This window comes from Psammomys obesus, unplaced genomic scaffold, assembly GCF_907164565.1.
Source record: "Psammomys obesus unplaced genomic scaffold, mPsaObe1.curated_primary_1811, whole genome shotgun sequence".
Classification (NCBI taxonomy): Eukaryota; Metazoa; Chordata; class Mammalia; order Rodentia; family Muridae; genus Psammomys; species Psammomys obesus.
The window spans coordinates 21,214,404-21,230,965 of NW_026585504.1; the positions used below are offsets into that span (position 1 = coordinate 21,214,404).

At 38.0% G+C, this 16,562-nt stretch overlaps 1 protein-coding gene across 1 annotated transcript in view; it reads left to right on the forward strand.

Annotated features, from left to right (window-relative positions):
* The window catches only part of Aqr (aquarius intron-binding spliceosomal factor), a 73,166-nt gene that overhangs the window by 15,974 nt on the left and 40,630 nt on the right, over window positions 1-16,562 (forward strand). The window contains exons 7-15 of the mRNA XM_055598936.1: window positions 1,930-1,998; window positions 3,230-3,330; window positions 5,231-5,307; window positions 8,552-8,616; window positions 9,397-9,513; window positions 10,938-11,051; window positions 12,090-12,193; window positions 13,344-13,446; window positions 16,052-16,172. Of these exons, the coding sequence (XP_055454911.1) occupies window positions 1,930-1,998; window positions 3,230-3,330; window positions 5,231-5,307; window positions 8,552-8,616; window positions 9,397-9,513; window positions 10,938-11,051; window positions 12,090-12,193; window positions 13,344-13,446; window positions 16,052-16,172 (871 nt within the window). The remainder of the gene's footprint in view (window positions 1-1,929; window positions 1,999-3,229; window positions 3,331-5,230; window positions 5,308-8,551; window positions 8,617-9,396; window positions 9,514-10,937; window positions 11,052-12,089; window positions 12,194-13,343; window positions 13,447-16,051; window positions 16,173-16,562) is intronic.

The following is a 16,562-nucleotide window of genomic DNA, read 5'->3' on the forward strand; positions in this document are numbered from 1 at the left end:
GTTTAAAGATATACACTTCTGAAGTAATCGTGCCCTTAGACATGTGCAAGAAAATTCGCAGAGTTTGTTCTTAGCCTGAAGAGCAAATTCTGCAGGATGGGTGGTTACTAGGTTTCGATATTCTATATGATGGCTTGGGTCTTCTAAAGACACCCAAAAAAGTCTATGGTGCTTCCAGTTGGTACGACTATTATCTCATTAACAGTTATAAAACTAAACAGAAAAGAATATATAATTCTTTATCAGACATTGAATAATGACAAAGTTTAATTAGTATTAATAGTTAATATATTTCACAAACTTAAAACCTAGTTTATTATTAAAATTATTTATTCATTCATTCATTCATTCATCTATTTATTTATTTATTTATTTATTTATTTATTTATTTATTTATTTATTTATTTTCTCGATCTTCTTTGAACCAGTTAGGCCATTCTGCCACAGAGCTGTGTAAACCCTGCTTCCTGAGGAAATATATTCCTGCAAACCCCTAGTTGTTATTGTTGTTATTTTATTTTGTCCTGGGAATTGAACATAAGGTCTCATGTTAGGTAAATTCAGAATCTCTGAGCTAGATCTCTAGGTTTGGTCACAATATTTTTGTCCAGTTGTCAATATATAACTTTTTGTAAATGATATTTTTCAGTGTACTCCACACCAGCCTTGAACTCATACTTCTGCCTTAGCCTCCTGAGTGCTGGGATATTACAGGTGTATGGCACCTTGCTTAGGTCAGAACCTTTATTATGTTTATTTCTGTTTAAAGACATCTTACTTAATGTGTAATTTGATTATCTTTGAGTTCATCAGCATCACTGTTATTATCTGCAATTCACCTAACACATGTTTTCTGTGTAAGACACATGGCATGGGCTAGAGAGATGACTGAGTGGTTAAGTCCTCTGCTCTTCAGAGGACCCAAGTTCTATTCCCAGTACCCATGTGGAGCAGCTGACAATTATCTGTAACTCCAGGTCTATGGTATTTTATGTCCTCTTCTGGCATTGTCAGATACATGCTCACGCACACCTGTGCTCTAAAAGAACACACAGGACAATGTATTGAGTTTATTATATCCGCGAACTTCAGCCTTGTATTGGGCATCCATATGAAAAGGGTGAAATCAACAGGATAATAAAAACATAATGCCCCATCTCAGAAAGGACACTTGCTGGCATGTGATATCTAGAACTGAAGCAGAGAGCTAACTTGGCCTCAGAGGAGACAGTACCTAGGGCAACTTAAAGCTTCTCATGTTTTGTGCTCTCTGTGATTACTGCAGGGACTCAATTTGAGGATTACATGTACATTTTTGTGAATAAGGGAATTTTTAAAATATGAAATCTAAAAATAATGAAAACTGCCATTTTGGGGGTTTTGTTTTTGTTTTTGTGTTTTGAGACGGTGGTTTTCTGTGTATCCTTGACTGTTCTAGATCTGGTTAGCCTTGAGCTCAGAGATCCTCCTGCCTCTACCTCCCACAGTGCTGGGATTAAAGGTGTGTGCCACCATGCCCAGCGAAAACTGCCATTTTAAAAGTGAAAACTTTTAAAAGGTTGATGTGTGCATGTGTGAGTTCCATATATATGTGGGTACCAACAGAGGCTGGAAAAGGATGTCATCCCCTACCCCTTTACCCCGCCCCCCGGAGCTGGAGTTACACACTGTTGTGATCTTCTCAAGGTCCACGCTTGGAACCAAACCCTGATCCTCTCTAAAAGTAGCAAATGCTCTTAACCATTGTTACCACTGGTCCATCTCTAATCCCTTGTTGAACTTCTAAATGGTGACGTATCCCCAACTTTAAAATATCGATATCATATTTTCCTCCCTGTGCTTCACAAGGAAATAAACTATGTATGTGGGAACTTAAGTAAAATGTATATATACTTGTATATAAACTTGCTTCCTTTGTGCTTTAAACAGGAAGTAGACTTGATAAGGAGTCAAGTCCAGCAGCTTATCTCTCTTCCCATGTGGATGGGCTTACAGCCTGTAAGTACCTACTTCAGACTGTCTCCATGTGTCTGTTACCCGTTATAGATGTGGTTACCAACTGAGTGGCTTTAACATGAACACAGAAGTGTGTCAGCTAAAATATGCTGTCCTCCTCAGGAATTTACTGAGTATTAACTTACTTTCAATAGAGCTTTTGCGGTTTTAAGGATTGTTGCATGCATTCTGAGGTATGCTCCATCTAATTTTATATTGTAAGGCAAAATGAGGAGGTATTGAACTTGAAGAGAAAGGAGATAATTTAGCAAAGTATGATTGTTATCCTTATGCATGTATTTAGATGAGGCTAAATGCAATCTTGGATTTTGTTTACTTTCCTGGCTTAGGGTGTGTATAGGACTGTAGAAGGTCTGGATCATATTTAATATTAGCCGCTTCTGCTTTTTCATTAACTTTATTGATAAAAGATATGTGCATAGTTGATTAACTTACTTGCTCTGTCAACTGAAAACTACCACATGTCAATGCCGTGCTTTATGCAGAATTCTGTTTCCTGCTCATGTTTCTTGCACACACCCAGATGTGCGGACCAGTCATGGGTGCAGGTTAAAAGACACACATAAACAATGCTAAGGGAAAAAGTGCTGAGTACCAGAGGAGAAGGTGTGCTGATGTGGTCACTTCTTGTTTCTTTTGTGTGTTTGATGAGATGGTATCTGTGTAGTCTAGACCAGCCTAGAACTTGCATTCATTTCACCAGTACTGAACATATGGGCACACACCTTGCTCAAACAGCTACTCCTACTCCTTATTTTCCTTTGGCAGAGGTTTCTTCCTCCCACCCCTCACCTCAGGATTGGGGGTTGAACCCAGAAATTCGGCATGCTTAGCAGAGTGTATATCACCAAGCTACACTCCCAGCCTTATAGTTATTTTAGTTTTTATTGTTGGAGACCTACATTATTTTTTTCTTTCAGCAATAGTGCTTATAAACATGCATGTTTATATTTTTTAGCCTTAAATTCTTAATTTTAGAAATAAATTATTAGCTTACAATAATTATCATTAAAGGTGTTTTCTCAATCTTATTCATTAAAATATAGAATGGCATAATGTTTGTAGAATACAATGCATTCCTTAGTTTTTATTCTTTGTCTTATTATTTTCAGTTTATCATATGTCACATATTAAGTGACTAGCTAATGTTCAATCTAAGTATCATCATAAATGCTATTGTTACTGATTGTTGTATATCATACTTCTCTTTCAGGCTCGTTTGGAATTAGAATTAAAAAAGACACCAAAGCTAAGAAAATTCTGGAACTTAATTAAAAAGAATGATGAAAAGATGGACCCAGAAGCAAGAAAACAGTATGTGGGCAAAGTTTTCTTGCACATGAGGCTTTGGATTGTGACACAGATTTATTGCTTCCTTTTATAAAGTACTGAATCCAAATTAGTTATTAGTAAATGCTTTCACTTAGATTAATATGAGAATTTTTACAGAGATCTGAAATGTGTGCGTGGAGGCCAGAGGTGTGTGATGTTCAGTGTCTTTCTCTGGTGCCCCCTTCCTGTTGTCTGAGTAGATCTCTGCTGAATGTGTAGGCCCCGTCCCCTGGGTCCTCCAGTGCCCCACAGCACTGGGATTGCAGATGCACAGCACTATGCCAGGCTGCTGACATGGGGGCTAGGGACCCAGACTCAGGTTGCCAAGCTTGTTGTGCACGCAGTCCTTTACCCGTGGATACTTCTCTTCAGCCCCCAGGCAGATTTTGATCACTCCCCTTACTTTGTATTTACAGCAGGGTCTATATGATCATTTGCAGTTACCCAGTGTCTTATGTGTTTGTTGGTTGATGGTTATTTCGGGAAGCAGTAGAAACTGTACTTTTAAACTAATTATGAAGCTTTAGCTACTGTTATACTCTTACTATATTAGGCTTTTGTTTGTTTTTGTTTTTGTTTTTAAGATAGTCTCACTATGTAGACCGGGCTGACCTTGAACTCACAGAGATTAAAGGCACATTCTACCATGCCTGGCTAAACATGGGACTGTTTTTAAATGTTATGTGTGAGTGTTTTGCCTGTATGTATTTAAGTGTCCCACATGCATGTTTGGTTTTGGTTTTGTTTGTAAGATAGTCTCCCTATGTAGACCAGGCTGGCCCTGAGCTCGCAGAGATCCTTCTGCTTCTACCTCCCAAGTACAGAGATTAAAGGCACATGCCACTATGCCTGGCTAAACATGGGATTATTTTTTTTAATTTATTCATTTTACATCCTGATCATAGCCCCCTCCCTCGTCTGCTCTTAGTCCCACCCTCCCCCCTCCTTAGTTCTCAGAAAGGGGGAACCCTCCTCTCTTACCAAATGGCCACAGATCATCAAGTCTCTTCAGGACTTTCTGCATCCTTTTCCTGTTTGGCCTGACAAGGCTGCCCTGCCTGGGAGAAGTGATGGAGGAGCATGCACCAGAGTCCATGTCAGAGACAACCCCTGCTCCCCTTACTAGGAACCCACATGAAGACTGAGCTGTCCATAAGCTCCATCTGAGCAGGGGACCTAAGTCCTCTGCTTGCATGGTTTTTGGTTGGTGCATCAGTCTGCACAGCTCCCCCACCCCACCCAACCCTTGTCCATTGTTGGCCCTGTTGGTCTTCTTGTGGAGATCCCGTTACCTCCTTCTGGTCCATCTTTCCTCCCATTCTTCCATAAGACTCCCTGCACTCTGCCCCAAAGTTTGGCTATGAGTCTCATCATCTGCTTCTATCTCCTCCTGGGTAGAGTCTTAACTGTTATGTGAGTGTTTTGCTTGCATGTATTTGTGTCCCACATGCATGCATTACCTTTGAGAGAAGAAGAGGGCATCAGATCTCCTGGAGCTAGAGTTACAGATGGTTGTGAACCACCATGTAGGTTCTGGGCACTGAACCTTGGTCCCCTGCAAGAACAGCAAGTGTGCTTAACTGCTAAGCCATCACTCCAGCCACTAAACATTAGAAGTTAGGACAAGTGACAGTATAGATAAAATTGTGAAATGTCCCATGCAGTCCTGACGCCTGAACTTTAAGTGGAAACTTACAATAACTGGAAGAGGTACTTAGTAGGCAAATCAGGCCCATGACAAGGCCATTCCTTTCTTCCTGTGTATTTACAGCGAAAATATTGTGTGCTCAATATCAAAGACAGAGCATTTGAACAGCTGTGTTCACATTTGCTTTTTAATAACTTATTTCAGTAGTAACTGGGTTATTGTTTGATTTTTTAGGGCCTATCAGGAAAGAAGGTTTCTGTCCCAGCTCATCCAGAAGTTCATCTCTGTGCTGAAATCCATCCCACTTTCTGGTAACTGGCCACCTTTACTCACCTTGCTGTGTGTTATTAGTAGTTGCCCTCCTGGAATTTACTTACTTCTGCTCTAAACACTCTTCTTAGGTCAATTTAAAATTCTAATAACAAGCATGTGTCCTTCCCATTTCCCCTATATTGCCAGCCCGAGAGTTAATTCTGCCTTGAAGGGTTATTAAAGCATCAACACGAAATGTTTGCTTAGTTAGTAAACGTGTTCGCTTGCCAGGTCCAAGTTTTCTACAGGATCCTGGGGATAGTAGTGAATGAGGTGTTTATAGACCTCGTTTGCTTTTTAATAATACAGAACTGAACAGTGTTTTTAAGTGGTATGATTTTGGTGGGGGGATAAGGAGTGGTTTTGAGATAATAAGCTACAACATACAATAGGCCAAGTTCATCTTTACCCATATTTCCTTTTATATAGTGTTTTTAAGTTAGCATACAAAGTAATGGGTTTTATCATGGAATTTTCATTTATACTTCATTCTCCTTCATCTTCCTTCCCTCACTTCCCTCCCTCATTCCTGCTATGCCTATCTATCTTCCACCTCACAAATACCTTCCCTTCAAATTTTATGTCATAAGTATTCAATTGGCCTCACCCCTCCAAAGATCTTTTCCCTTCTCAAAGTCACCTTTTTAGTCTCATGACCTATGCACACAAAGAAACATGCTCACGTACACACATATACTTGTGTGTTTAAACTTAGGTTCTGCATATGAGAGGAAACATGGTATTTGTCTTTTTTGTCTTTTTGCATCTGGGTTATTTCACAACTTCCAGTTTCATCCATTTTCTTGTATATGTTGTGATTTAATGTTTCTGTATGCCTGAATACGGTTCTTTTGTGCATATTTATCACATTTTCTCTATCCATTCATCTATTGATGGGTATCATTGGCTGCATTTCTTAGCTGTTATGAACAGTGCAGCAATAACATCCATTTGTGTCTCTGAACTGTATTTGCACCTTTGTATGTATCCAGGAATGGCATGACTGGATTACGGTCATTCTGTTTGTGGTTTTGAGAAACCTCCCTACTGAGTTCCATAGCGGCTGTACCTCTAAGTAGTTTATTTGCTTGCTTGCTTACCTATTTATTTATTTATCTATCTATCTATCTATTTATTTATTTATTGTTCATTTATTTGTTTATTTGGTGCCATGTCCAGCCTGACTCTAGAGAGTAATCTGACTGGGGTAGTAAGGGAATGAAGAAAAAAAACAAACACATGGACACATAGAAAAGCTGGGATTGGGTGGACTATGCTCTCTGATGGAAAAGCCTCAGTACCTGGAAGTTCAGTGTGTTTTTCTACGTACAGTTGACCAAGCAGGCAGGGTTTTTGGTATATAATTGAATCAAGGAGGCAGGTTTAACTAATCTCGGTAGGATCCTTCACAGCTGGGTTGCAATTTGTAGGCCTTAAACATCCACCAGATAAGGGAAATAAAGAGCCAAGGAAAGCTTTGCCATCCTTCTAAGCCTCACCAGAAGACTTTGCCACACCCATGAAGCTGAGTCATGGGAGTCCTTAACATGGCCCGCACCTGTGTCAGCAGTACACATGCATGGGGCTTCATTCTGTATGTTTGTTGGGATGTTTATTTATTTATTTTAGGTTAGATCTTGCTGTGCAGAACATAGTGGCCTGGAACTCACTGTCTAGGCCAGGATGGCCCTGAACTTGTGCTGCTCTTGCTGTATCACCCAGAGTGCTGAGATTGTATGAGCTGACCTACCTGGCTTCATTCTTAACAGCCCTGTGGCCTGGGATAAGGTCAGAAAACCAGGTTCTAGTTCTCCATCTTCAGCAGTTTGCATTCTCATTTCCTCAGTTTATCCTCATTTCCTCAGTTTATCATTTGGAAAATGAAGAGAAGATATTTAATGTCTCCTCTAGATGTTAAAGTCTGTTGTTTTAGTATCTGGATAACAGGTAGATGCTAACTAGAAAACTTCTGGGGGAAAACTACAGTTAACATTTTCATATAGTAGGTAGAAACTTTCAAATTTCTATAACATTTGACTTTTCCTGCATATTACAAATAAATAAATGCATTTTAGGGTTGTTTTTATAGGTGTACTGCTGAGTGAGTCACTGCTTAGAGTTCTAGCTAAGCAGTGTATAAATTATCTGTATGTCAGTTGAAACAATATTGACACCATGGTTTTAGAGGGTAAGTGGTTGGCCACTTACTGGTATTAAGAAAAAACAGAAACTTACATCTAGAAAATATTTTATTTCACAAGGCTGTAATTATTTAAAAATGAATTAAAAAAAATAGTACATTTTGTCATGAATACCATAAATCGGTGTTAGGATTCTTTAAGGATTTATATTTTTCTATGTATCCTTGATATTTTCATGTCAAAGTTAAATCACTCTTTCTAAGCCAATATAATCTCCTTTTAAAATTATAAAAATTTATAGATGAACAATGATAAAATTTTCTTTTCTTTTGTCTCTCTCTCTCTATATATATATATATGCTCCTTCAAAGTTAGGTATATACATCACATATATGTGTGTGTGTATATGTATGTATAAATAAATGTATGTGTATCATGAATAAGCACAGTTATATCCAGAGATGTACATGTGTTATTCATAGCTGACATTAGACAAATGGTGTGGACCATCTGAATCAATCCCACATCCCACACCTGGGACGAAAACAAAAACATGTTTATATCTACAATAAAACAATATCTCAATAAACCAAAAAAATAGAAAAGAAAACTACATTTGATTTTTAAAAGCACTGTATTTATTAAAATTGAAGAGATGGCCCATTAGAGTACTTGCTGCTCTTGGCAAAGGACCTAGGTTCAGTTCCCAGCATATACTTGGCAGTTCATCTGATATTATCCTAGTTCTAGAGGATCTAATGCTTTCTGTCATGTGCAGGCCATGGTACACGTACATTCATGTAGGCAAACAGTCATACACATAAAATAAATTTAAACTTATAAAGTAATTTATTCATCATTATTTGCATATCAGATTAATAAAAATACGCTTCTGACCCAATCTAGATATTTCATTTTCTTTTCTTAGTAAAACTAAATAATGATGGCCTGCCTTTGAAAAAAATAGGACATTCTTATTTTGAATCATTGTTCAGTTACAAACAGATAAATGATTTTGTTTAAATTGTTAAATAGCTGCAGTTTTAAGAAATAGCACACAAAATGTCTTGGTAAAATTCTGACATGTTTCTCTCATGTCTAGAGCCTGTCACTATGGACAAAGTTCATTACTGTGAAAGATTCATTGAACTCATGATTGATCTTGAGGTAAGAAATATATATATACAGTAACTTCCATATATTCCTCAACAGTCTAAGATCAAGCTGCAACTACATCTGAAATAGTTACTTAAAATGGTCTGTTCCTATTTCAAGGTTTATGTAGACAAGGAAGGCTCAGGGTTTGATTCCTTGAGGTTTTGGAATGGATTGCTGTTGCCTTTTAAAATTACGATTTTAAAGGAATTTTATGGAAAGTTCAAATACAGATTTGATGTAGTTCAGAGTAATCCATTTCTTTTTCTTCCCTGATGTAGGAAATTGAAAGAAAATCTGTCCCTTGATTTGACATGAGTGTTAAAACTGTTAGACTAACAATCATTCATGAGAATTTTATTCATATATTATAACTCTCCTAATGACTAATTTATATCCTCTCACTGTGTCAGACCTGAGTCACTCTGTCTATTAAAGGCTGTTCTTGATTAGATAAGTAGTTGTCAAACTGTCAGTCACAGTTTCTCGTCACTGTCTTTCTTACTGTCATCAGGGAAGTAAAGACAGGAAATGGGAAGGAAATTTGCTTTCACAGACATACTCAATGAGTTCTGGAATTTCACATAGACTTTGTGTAAAAACTAGTAGACAAAGCCTGGCGCTGGCGCAGGCCTTCAATCCCAGCGCTGGGAAGGCATATACCATGTGATTTGGGGTAGGTGGGGGGGGGGGTATTGTGTGATGTCCACTTTGTGTGAAATAGTAGTTGACTTTATGTCTAGCTGCAGAGAATACATGCAGAATGAATGTTCTCGTGTCTGTCCTTCCCAGGCTCTGCTCCCCACGAGACGCTGGTTTAATACCATCCTGGATGATTCCCATCTCTTGGTTCACTGTTACCTTTCCAGTCTTGTTCGCAGAGAAGAGGATGGACATCTCTTTTCCCAAGTGAGCCCTAGTGGATCTGACACGTTTAATGTTGTAATCTCTTTAAGTTGATCTTTGCTTTGCCATGCTGCTGGAGTACCAAGGCATACACCACAGTAAAAGTCTTGAATACTGACTTGTACCTTGTAAATCCCTGTCATTTTAAAGTAAAGGGAGAATGTATAAACTGAACACATACTTGGATGCACCTATACAGCTATAGTTATTCTGTGACTTTATGTTCTTTTATTACTGAGCTAAATCATGACTTTGAGAACGTAGTTGCATGTGTTCACATAGTTTAATGTTATGTGAATAACCACTGTGGGATGTAGCAGGTAATAAGCATTGACTGCAAATGGATTGTGCCCCAGTACCATGGCTCGCTCTGGCTCTAACAACAGTGACAGGCAGTTGATCACGTGGAAGAGTAGTACCTTGAGTCGGAAGGCAATTGTACTGTGGCCTACTGCTTTAGGTAGGAAGGGAACGTGTTGACATTTCAGATTTCCTGTAGAGAGAAGTGAAAGTAAATGTCTAGCAAATGAGTAATTATGTTTCTCCAGTAGGATTAAATTAGAGATGCGGGTTTTATGTGTGTCACATACCGCTTATCTCATGTCTTACTAAGCACTTTTTTTATGTTTTCATTGAGAAAAATATTCTGCCGAGTGATTTATCATATATATTAAACTCTTAGTAATTGATTATAATGTGTCACAGGTTAGAACTAAACATAATAAATATTTGAGTGACCGTGGCCAGAATGTTCCCTGGATTTGCTTCCATATGCAGAAAGCAAGGCCTCTTCATGCATGAGCTAAGCTAAAGAGAGGTTTGGTGGCCTTGGAGAGTCAGGAGAGGGATGAATAATACTTTGCTTACCGCTTCTGTGTTACATTCTGATGAAAAGGAACTTGGAATGGAGAGTGTCTATTTGGCTTAAGCTTTTAAGTCACTGTCCCTGCCCAATAAGGGCAAGAGATGAGAGTAGAACCATGGGGAAACTACTTGGTGGCTTGCTTTTGGCTCATGTTTAGCTTTTTCACACAGCCCAGACCCATCTACTTAGAATGTTGTCATCCATAGTTAGCTGGGACCTCCCACATCAATGATCAGCCAGGGCAGTCCCCCACAGACCTGGCCACAGGGCAACTAATGTGGGAAATTTCTCTGTTGTATTGAGATCACAGTTCATATTCTCTGGAAGTCCATAGCAATGGACTATGTTTATGAAGTAGGCTTAACAACTTACTAATAAAAATGCATATTTTATTTTCACATAAGTTAAATGTTTGGATATGTTCTCAAGAATTTGTTGTATAATGCTACATTCTAAAATTTTCAACCCCTAGGAAACAAAGATTTTAAAAATTATTTTTAATAAACAGTGTTTATACTTTCTTGGTCTCATATTCACATTATTAATTTATAAATCCCCTCAGCTTTTAGACATGCTGAAGTTCTATACTGGCTTTGAAATTAACGACCAGACGGGAAATGCCCTGACAGAGAATGAGATGACCACAATTCATTATGACAGAATTACATCTCTCCAGGTAAATGACTGTCTGCCTTTCCTTGTGCGCCTTCTTGTTGAGTCATCCTCTAACTTAGGTTTTGTAATATGTCAATAAAATGGTATTAATATATTGTTTCATCCTCAAATTTTTAGATGTTTTTCATTTTGATGAATCTATATGATTTTCATAGTCCATTTGAAACTTATGAATCTATATGTTGGAATTTGATTCTCTAAAATCTGAGTTAACAGCAATGTTATTTTATGTAGAGGGCCTGGGGTCCCTATATTCAGGGTGGCTGACTTGTTGTTTACTGGGTAGGTGGGATGCCCCTTGCCAGGTCTTATCTTCCCAGAGATCCAATCAAAAGTAGTGCAGGTATATGCTATCTTTTCATTTTCCTGTGCTTACATGTCCAGTAGTGTCCCTTGGGGCTTTCTTTTGGTATTCTTTGGTGGTAATAAAATGTTGGCATATTTTTTACTTGCTAAGGAATAAAAAAGACTAAGCCAGCATGCATGCCATTTTCATGTCAGTTTTGTGGGGGACAAAGAAAGATGTGATGTATCTAATAGAGAGCTTCCTTGGCGTGTACAAGGCCGGGGTTCAAGCCCCAGCAGTGGCTGGAACAGAACACTAACACAGATTCTGTTGCTGTTTTCCTGCCCGAACAATTTATGCCTTCTCTACTGCATGGCACACTCAGTTTAATGGGGCAGCGATCATATAAAATAAGATAAAAATAAGAGGTATTGAATATTGATTCGGTTTTTACTTCTTATTGAAGTCACAAATCACATGGATTTAATAGATATCAATAAAGCATTCTTCTCAAACACTAAATAAAGCTCATACATTGGTCTCAGCAGCTCATGGAACTTTTTCCAAAATATTTCACATATTTAAAAAAAAAAACAGCAAGCCTCAGTAAATATCTGAACATGAAATAATAACTGTATTTTACCTGACCACAGTGGGATAAAGCTAGATATCAACAGCAAAGGAAATGAAAGTACCCAAACTCAGGGTTGTATCAATGCACAGGCATTAACTGTTAACAGTTTTGCTTTTTAGAGAGCTGCTTTTGCACATTTTCCTGAACTCTATGACTTTGCCCTTTCCAATGTGGCAGAAGTAGATGCCCGAGATTCTTTGGTCAAGTTTTTTGGGCCTCTCAGGTAAGGTGGCATGAAAAGAACAGCATTATCTCTTAGGATCTTGTTGGAATTTTCTTTGTTTCTTTCCTAGCACTGTGGGATGTGCGGCGTTCCTTTTTTAACCTCACAACTGCTTAAACATAACTACCCATCTTTTCCTTGGGAAGGGGTGACAACATTTTTAATAAAGTAGGCTGTTGTTCCTTGAGCACAAGGTTAAGCTGGCCGAATCTCACTAGCCATCAACAGCATATATCAGAAACCAGTAAAGCTTCATGTTTGATAGTAGAGCTATGACCTAGGAAAATGTCATAGATCTTGATACTCCTTATACTGCTTTTTGATTACTTTTCTATTGTATTTTCAATGTATGACACAGGCAATATAGAAAGCTGTTAAGTGTTCTAGAACATTTATTTGACCTGGAAAAAACAAAGATTGAAAATAGATTAGCAGTTGTGGGGGTTGGAGTGGAAAAGGGAGGATTGATATAAAATGATATGAGAAAAAATTTTTGATTCATAAAAGAAAAATGCTACTAATAAAAGACAAAATAAGCATAGTTTATTATTTTCTTCAAGTAAAAAATTATATGCAAAATGTATACTTTGCATTTTGTCACATACATTTTCAAAATGTCTCTCAAGAGTCCAGTGTTGCTGGACGTGGTGGCAAATGCCTTTAATTCCAGCACTCTGGAGGCAGAGGCAGGCGGATCTCTGTGAGTTGGAGGCCAGCCTGGTCTAAAAAGCAAGTCCAGGCTCCACAGAGAAACCCTGTCTGGAAACAAAGTGGGGGGGTAACTTCTTCAGTAGAAACATTTTCTGTTTGATCATAGTTGTTCTTAGGAGAAACTGGCTTTGGCTATCCCTGCGTGGGGGAGTGGGAAGGAACTGCAACTCACACTGCTGGGCCAACGCCTGAGTCTGCAGGGTTGCTCAGCACTGTCTGCTGAGTCCACAGCGCAGGAAACAGTGTTGCCCTTGCCCAGTCCCTCAGTGGAGTCAGGCACCATTAAAAGCAATTAGAAAATTCTTCAGACCTTTTCATTCCTGTGTCAATGTCTGTTGGTGGTGGGGTTTTGTTGTTTGTTTTGCTGCCCATGCCATAGGGTTATGTTTCCTTTTTAAGTAAATTAATTGATCTGAATAAAATGTTTTCCATTCTGTAGTTCAAACACACTCCACCAGGTGGCATCATACCTCTGCCTCTTGCCAACTCTGCCTGAAAATGAAGACACAACTTTTGATAAAGAATTTCTTCTGGAATTGCTGGTAAATACTAATGTTCTCACAATTTCTCCTGTGGATTTTCCTACCTTTTTGAATCATTCATAAGAATATAAACAGTATTGACTTCTAGAGTACAGATTCGGTAATTTACCTCTTGTTTTTTGAATTATTTGGGTTTTTTTGTTGTTGTTGTTGGAGGGCGGAGTCAGGCTTGTTTTTTATTTCTTCAATTTATTTTCTCACATCTTTCATCCGTTTACACTCGGGTATGGCAGGAATTTATTATATCACTGAGCAGCCACTGTCTTAGTGGACTCGTGCTCTGGGGATGCCAACTTGACCATTCCTTTCTTGAAGGAGACCACAGTTAGACACAGTGCATTTGAATAATCAGGGTCATGTGAAAGGTGGGGTTGTTTGAAAGGCGATCATTCAAACAGAATGCGTTCAGTATTAGGCCATAGTCTTGATACTGTAAATTCAGTAAATTAGAAATACAGTAAATTATCCCTAAGAAATTGCTTAATTTCTCAGTCAGTTTAGGTGATGAGAGATGTTATTTTCTAAACTAGTATTTTTTGTAGTTTTGTTGTTTTTGCTTTCTAGAAAAGGAGTTTTTGTGGGAGTGGAGACTTTTTACTGCTGCTGCTGTCATCATTGTTTGGGTTTTTGGGGATAGGTTTGGTTTACTTCATAAAGAAACCTTAGAATTTTAGGAGTGAAGAACACAGTTCTTAAAGTTTAGGAGTAAAGAACTCATCCACTTGGGCTTCTCCTGTTGTGCAGAAGTGAACACTGTAAACTGTTCACTTACACCCTTCTAGAGCTTTCAGAAGATATTTCTTATCTATAAGATTTAACTGTGTGGCTATTAATGAGTACATCTTATTGTTAATAATTTAGAACTACCTAGGTCAAAATCAGGAATGTAGCTAAGTGATAGCGTGCTTGCCTATATGATATATTCACTACTGTACATTGATTCCCCACCACCGCAGGAACAAAGATTCAGGTCATTCTAGAACTTAAAAAAATGTTAATACTGTTTTTAGTTCCCCTTGTTTGGGGATTTCACCTATTGTGTAGTGTAGGAATACCTTCTCCCTTTAGTACAGCATTTTCTGAAACAGATGGATATTTACCTATATCGTGCACTTAACCATGTCGCCAACTAATAGCTTTTTAAGTTGTTGGCAGTTTTCACCTTTATAGATAATGGTTCAGAGTGCGTGTAAGTGTGTGTGTGTCTGTGTATGTGTCTGTGTATGTGTACCACATGTGAACATTTAACCAGAACCAGGTACTGGTTATTTGATGTCTGTGCTTCTCCACACAGAAGAGAGACTGCCTGGTCAAGCTCCAAAACCAACAGTCTAATGAGTACACCTCTGCCTTCTCACCAGCCTCGGATTTTGACAACCTTCTTTCTATTTTTTCCAGAAAAAAAAAAAAAAAAAAAAGCACTTAAAATATTTTTCTTGGCTGTTATAAGATTAAGTAGCTTTTCATCTATTTCAGACTTTTTTGTGCCTAAGTAAAACAAATAGGCATATGTATATACTGATTTTTTTTTTCTTATACATGTGGAACCATAGTAGACATTCAATTCTGTGCAACCTTGTATTTTTAATACATGACGAAAAGCATAATCCCTCTGTGTAGGAAAGATGATGATATGCTAAATTTGGAGAACAGAGACAAACTATTTGTAACAGGTGTTTAAAGCTTAGTGACAGGTGTTTGAGTGTCATTTGGGGAGAAAGCCTTGGGGAGTATTTTAAATTAGTTCCAGTATGGAAAGTACTTGCGTGTTTATTCTGTGAAGTGTATGTCTTACATTGCCATCTTTGCCTGTTCTCCTACAAGTCACTTGTCACTGTCTATAACTGAAAATGCTTCCTAAAAATTCTCTGAGCTCTTTTCTGACAATAAAATCCCTTTTGAGTGTGGCTGTTGGTACCAATACTAAGTTTTTATGAATAAAAGAAATACAGACCTTTTCTCATAGAAAAACCATGTGTCGCTTTGGCATTGTTAATTAGAAAACAGACTGTTACGTTGAAATGTACTACTGTGATATTAAGCATATGTAGAAATCATTAATAAGAGGCAAGTCCAGCTTACCCCATCTCTCATTTTACTATGGAGAAGATACAGACCAGGGTATTAATAAGCTTTCTCAGATCATATGAGATTCTTAGTAGAAACATGAAAACTAAATCCAGGACTTAGAACTTCTGTTTGGGAAGTTGTTTGGTTTTTTACATAGATGCTACAGTTCTTAAACTCTTGGCATGTGCCAGGAAGTTTGGTACAATTTTACAATATTCCATCTCATCATAAGCCCTGGCTAGAAAGTGACACTTCACCTGTTTTATTAAAAAGAAAGCCAAGATAAGAACCTTAATGTAACTTTCTTCTAAGTAGAGGAGCTTGGCTTTGGCTCTAGAGCACTTGATTGATACCTTGTTCTTCTATGATTTATGAGGAAAAACAGGAAGGGGAAAAATCAAGTCTCATTAAAGTGCCAAAGGGCCTAAAAGCCCAGGAGTTTTTTATTCTATGCATAATGGTGAGCTTCTCTCTTGTTTGCTCTGAGTAAATTAGTGTCACTCATGTTATACTTGAACCTGTTTCCTTCCTTTAGGTATCTCGCCATGAACGTCGCATCTCTCAAATTCAGCAGCTGAATCAGATGCCTTTGTATCCAACTGAGAAAATTATATGGGATGAAAACATTGTCCCTACTGAATACTATTCTGGGGAAGGTAGGTAAGGCAACACAGAGCTTGCATGTGATGTGAACTTAAGTTAATCATATCTATAGCTGAAATGCACGCCTGTCTTCTCTATCCAGTCAGATACTCCTGTGTGTTCCGAAATTAATTTTAGAGCTAGAAAAGAGTGAGGATTTTGAATGCTTAGCCAAAGGATTTATATTAAATTAAGTATATCCTAGGATGTGTTGCCCTTTATAAAATATGATTATTAAACCACATGTTGTTTTTGAGGAGGCTTAAGAGTGCAGACAGTACAGCTTTCATTGATGACTATGATAGGCTGTTGGATAGACATGCCCTACAAAAGCTCTGTTAGAGCCTTTTTAAAGTTCTTTATGAAGCCAAGTAATGGCAACCAAAAAAGACATCAGCAGCAGT